This window comes from Labrus bergylta, chromosome 5 (assembly GCF_963930695.1).
Source record: "Labrus bergylta chromosome 5, fLabBer1.1, whole genome shotgun sequence".
Classification (NCBI taxonomy): Eukaryota; Metazoa; Chordata; class Actinopteri; order Labriformes; family Labridae; genus Labrus; species Labrus bergylta.
Window position 1 is genome coordinate 24,734,130 of NC_089199.1, and position 4,292 is coordinate 24,738,421.

General features: G+C 45.0%; 1 protein-coding gene across 1 annotated transcript; it reads left to right on the plus strand.

The window, feature by feature from the left end:
* Positions 1 to 772: 772 nt before the first annotated feature.
* On the plus strand, positions 773 to 3,274 carry LOC109998345 (nuclear factor 7, ovary-like). The gene has a single exon (XM_020653140.3). It carries the CDS (start codon positions 1,028 to 1,030, stop codon positions 2,414 to 2,416), a length of 1,389 nt encoding a protein of 462 aa, XP_020508796.2. The 5' UTR covers positions 773 to 1,027; the 3' UTR covers positions 2,417 to 3,274.
* The last annotated feature ends 1,018 nt before the right edge of the window (positions 3,275 to 4,292 follow it).

Here is a 4,292-nt window from a genome sequence, read left to right on the forward strand (position 1 = left end):
CACACACACACACACACACACACACACACACACACACACACACACACACACAGTCACAGACAAACAGCTGCACACTTCACGTGCTGCAGAGCGACTCACCTCGTACAGCTCCACGCTGCATCACACACAAACACACAACCAATCACTCTGTTACTGTCTCTGGTTGTTGGATGTGTGTGTGTGTGTGTGTGTGTGTGTGTGTGTGTGTGTGTGTGTGTGTGTGTGTGTGTGTGTGTGTGTGTGTGTGTGTGTCAGTTGTTGTACATACAGGATTGAGTCTAAAGTGTTTGTTACATTGCGTTGTACTAAAATGCGTTCATTTTCAATGGGCATAAATGTGGCTGAAACAGGTGCATCCCAAATTTTTCAACATTAACATTTTAATATAACATTATAGTCATTATGGCCTTTAGAAAAATGTTTTTTTGGGTGGGAGGTGGGGTAGTGCACTATAGGCCCCTGTGGCGCGGCCTAAGCTTTTGTCCTTAATGGCATTTTTTCCCCTTACATTACTTTTACTTTTATACTTTAAGTGGTTTTGAAACCAGTACTTTTACACTTTTACTTGAGTAAAAAGCTTGAGTTGATACTTCAACTTCTACAGAAGTCTTTTTAAACCCTAGTATCTATACTTCTACCTGAGTAATGAATGTGTATACTTTTGACACCTCTGGTCAACAATGATCTCAAAGTTCTTTTATGAACTTTGACCCTGATAAAGCTGTAGTGATAAATCTCCTCCCCCTCACCTGACACACCTGAGACAACCTGGAAAAGGGTTGTTATTCTGCGTCACTGAAACGAGACGGCATGAAGGACTGACACCTTCGCAGCAAAACCAGACCGCTGCATGAGGGAATACTGGGAATACAAGGATACTGGGAATATCTGCACCTTTACCTGAAACTGAATCCACAAACCAGATGAGAAATTAAAAAGAATAAAGAATACAGATCGAAGGAACTGTCAGTCACAGGGAGTGACTCCCAGCTACTCGTCTCCGTGTTCAGCGTGACTCTGAGATAAAATGGCGTCCAAGTTAGAGGAAGATCTGTGCTGTCCGGTCTGTCTTGAGCTCTTTAAAGATCCAGTCATCCTGTCCTGCTGCCACAGCTTCTGTAGAGAGTGCGTGGAGGAATCTTGGAAGGAGAAGAAGAACAAGGAGTGTCCGGTTTGTAAGAGGAGACAGTCAAAGGAATTAATACCTCCTACCTTTGCTTTAAAGAACCTGAGTGAGAGTTTTCTGCAGGAGAGAGATCAGAGAGCTTCAGAGGATCTCTGCAGTCTGCACTCTGAGAAACTCAAACTCTTCTGTCTGGACCATCAGGAGCCGGTGTGTCTCGTCTGCAGAGATTCACAAAAACACAGCAAACACACAATCAGACCCATCGATGAAGCTGCTCACGATCACAAGAAGAAACTTCAGGAAACTCTGGAGCCGGTAAAGAAGAAGTTAAATGTTTTTAAAGGAGTTAAAGTGGAGTTTGATCAAACAGCAGAACACATTCAGGTCCAAGCCCGACACACAGAGAGGCAGATTAAGGAGCAGTTTAAGAAGCTTCACCAGTTTCTAGAAGAGGAAGAGGAGGCCAGGCTGTGTGCACTGAGGGAGGAAGAGGAGCAGAAGAGTCAGAGGATGAAGGAGGAGGTGGAGGCTCTGAGCAGAGAGATAGCAGCTCTGTCAGACACAATCAGAGCCACAGAGGACGAGCTGAGAGCTGCAGACGTCTCATTCCTGAAAAACTACAAGGCTGCAGCGGAAAGAGTCCAGCAGCGCCCCCTGCTAGAGGATCCACAGCTGCCCTCAGGAGCTCTGATAGACCAGGCCAAACACCTGGGCAACCTGAGCTTCAACATCTGGAACAAGATGAAGGACATGGTCTCCTACACTCCGGTCATTCTGGACCCAAACACTGCTCATCCAGACTTCATCTTGTCTGAAGCTCTAACCTGTGTGAGAGAAGGAGAGGAGCAGCAGCTTCCTGATAATCCAGAGAGGTTTGATTTGTTCTGCTCTGTCCTGGGCTCTGAGGGCTTTAACTCAGGGACTCACAGCTGGGACGTCCAGGTTGGAGACAGTACAGACTGGGAACTGGGTGTGTCAGCAGAGTCTGTACAGAGGAAGGGAAAAAAACTGTCTGGATTATGGTTCATATGGTTCACTGATGGTAAATACAAAGCATTCTCCTCATCACGTCCAGACACTGTTCTCTCAGTGAAGAAGAAGCCTCAGAGGATCAGAATGACTCTGGACTGTAACAGAGGAAAGCTGTCCTTCTCTGAACCTGATACTAACACACACATACACACCTTCACACACACTTTCACTGAGAGGATGTTTCCAATCATTAGCACTGGGGAGAAACTCCCACTGAAGATTTTACCAGAGAAGATCTCTGTGACTGTGTCGTCCTGATTTCGCTGGTTGTCACAGAGCTCAGATCTGTTTGGTGTAACTCAGGGACTCACAGCTGGGACACTGTGTGTGTGTGTGTGTGTGTGTGTGTGTGTGTGTGTGTGTGTGTGTGTGTGTGTGTGTGTGTGTGTATGTGTGTGTGTGTGTGTGGGTGGTGGGGGGGGGGAGAGTCTGTCCCTGTTCTCTGAGTGAAGAAGAGACTGCAGAGGATCAGAGTCAGTCTGACACCAACACAAACTTTCACTAAGAAACGGTTTGCATGCATCAGAACTGAGAGAAGAACTCCCACTGAGGACTTAACCAGTGAATCTCTGTGGCTGTAGATTTAAAAAAAAGCATCTTGATGATTACAATATTCTGAATCTTCTTCTCTGATTGTGTGACTGAGTTTCCATGGTGATAATCAATCATCATTTGTATACCGCCAATTCATAATAAGTGTTATCCCGAGACACTTTACAAAAAGAGCATATGGGATATTATGCAGGGGGGGGGGGGGTGCAGATGGAGCACTTAGGAAATGCTACTTCAATCATGCTAGTTTTCTAAAATGACCAACCCTGCCTTTAATCTTGTAGCTCCCAGTCCACAGGTAGCTCGATCACCTGTTCTGAGTAAGAGTCTTTCTGGAGCTTCATTCTGTAAAGGTTCGGCTCCGTGGGTTTGTTATCATGTTTGAAATGTCAAATATAAGACCTGAAGACTTCATATTTCTTTACCATCTTCATGTTCAGAGGATGAAACGTCCTCTGAAGTCTGAACGCTTTACGTTCTTTACAACAACAAAGAGTTAAAATATCTGGTTAGTATGAATCCTGTTCCTGTAATCATCAATAAAGTTTCTTGATCTGAATCCTTCTTTATGACTCGTGTTGTGTTTTATTGATCTTGTAAAAGTCATCATGGAGGAGTCTCTCTCCTGAGAGGAGGAGTTTGTCTTTGTCAGTCATTATAAAGTTATTCTGATTATTTCAGGTGTTTCTTTAAGTCCAGTCTAAACCTGCAACCTGAACGTTTCAGATCCAGTGGATCAGTGTCGTCTCTGACTCGTCCGTCAGGTCGGAGAGGAGTTAGAATCAGAGATCCAACGAGCTCTGGAGAACACAGGGTTAATGATTGTAGGTTAACGACCTGATGAACATCACATGTCCGTTACTGAACACTTTAACCGTTTGAACAGATTCATTAGAGGAGGGACATCAGCTCACAGGGACTTGGACCCTCCACCACGTCAGGCTGATGATTGTTGGAGGGAACATGTGACAGTAAAGCTCAAATGTTGGATCACAGCGTTCAGAGAGAGACGCTGGTGATGACGTGTTAGAAGAAGAAATAAATGCTGCATTACATGAAAAGACGTCACAAAGGTCTCAAAACCAACAAACAACAGAGAGGCGCGAGTACATGGACAAAGTTTGACTTGAGTTTACGATTTTATGTGGTCAAAGATTAAATCATACAACGTATCAGCAGTGGCAGGGTCAGACATTAACACCCGCCAAGCGCCAACCCCACAGGGCGAGTAAATGTTTAATCAAACAGTCTTAAAAACTACGCTGAGTATTCAGTGTGTTTGATGTAGCTGCAGATCCTCTCTATGCAGCCAACACACACACACACTGTAACGTGTTGCCCTGGAATAACCCCAAATTCGGCCAAAAAAAACAGTTGCATCTCAGGTTCACACTCATTTGTCTGACAATAACCTCTATGAACAGTTCCAGTCTGGTTTCCGCCCCCTCCATAGCACAGAGACAGCACTGGTAAAAATCACTAATGACCTCCTCATGGCAGCTGACACCGGACTTCTAACCATCCTCATCCTCCTTGATCTAAGTGCAGCCTTCGACACCATCTCCCATCACACACTCCTTGA

What these genes read in the sequence shown, in the direction of transcription:
- LOC109998345 (XM_020653140.3), top strand. Translation starts at nt 1,028, where the DNA reads ATGGCGTCCAAGTTAGAGGAAGATCTGTGCTGTCCGGTCTGTCTTGAG.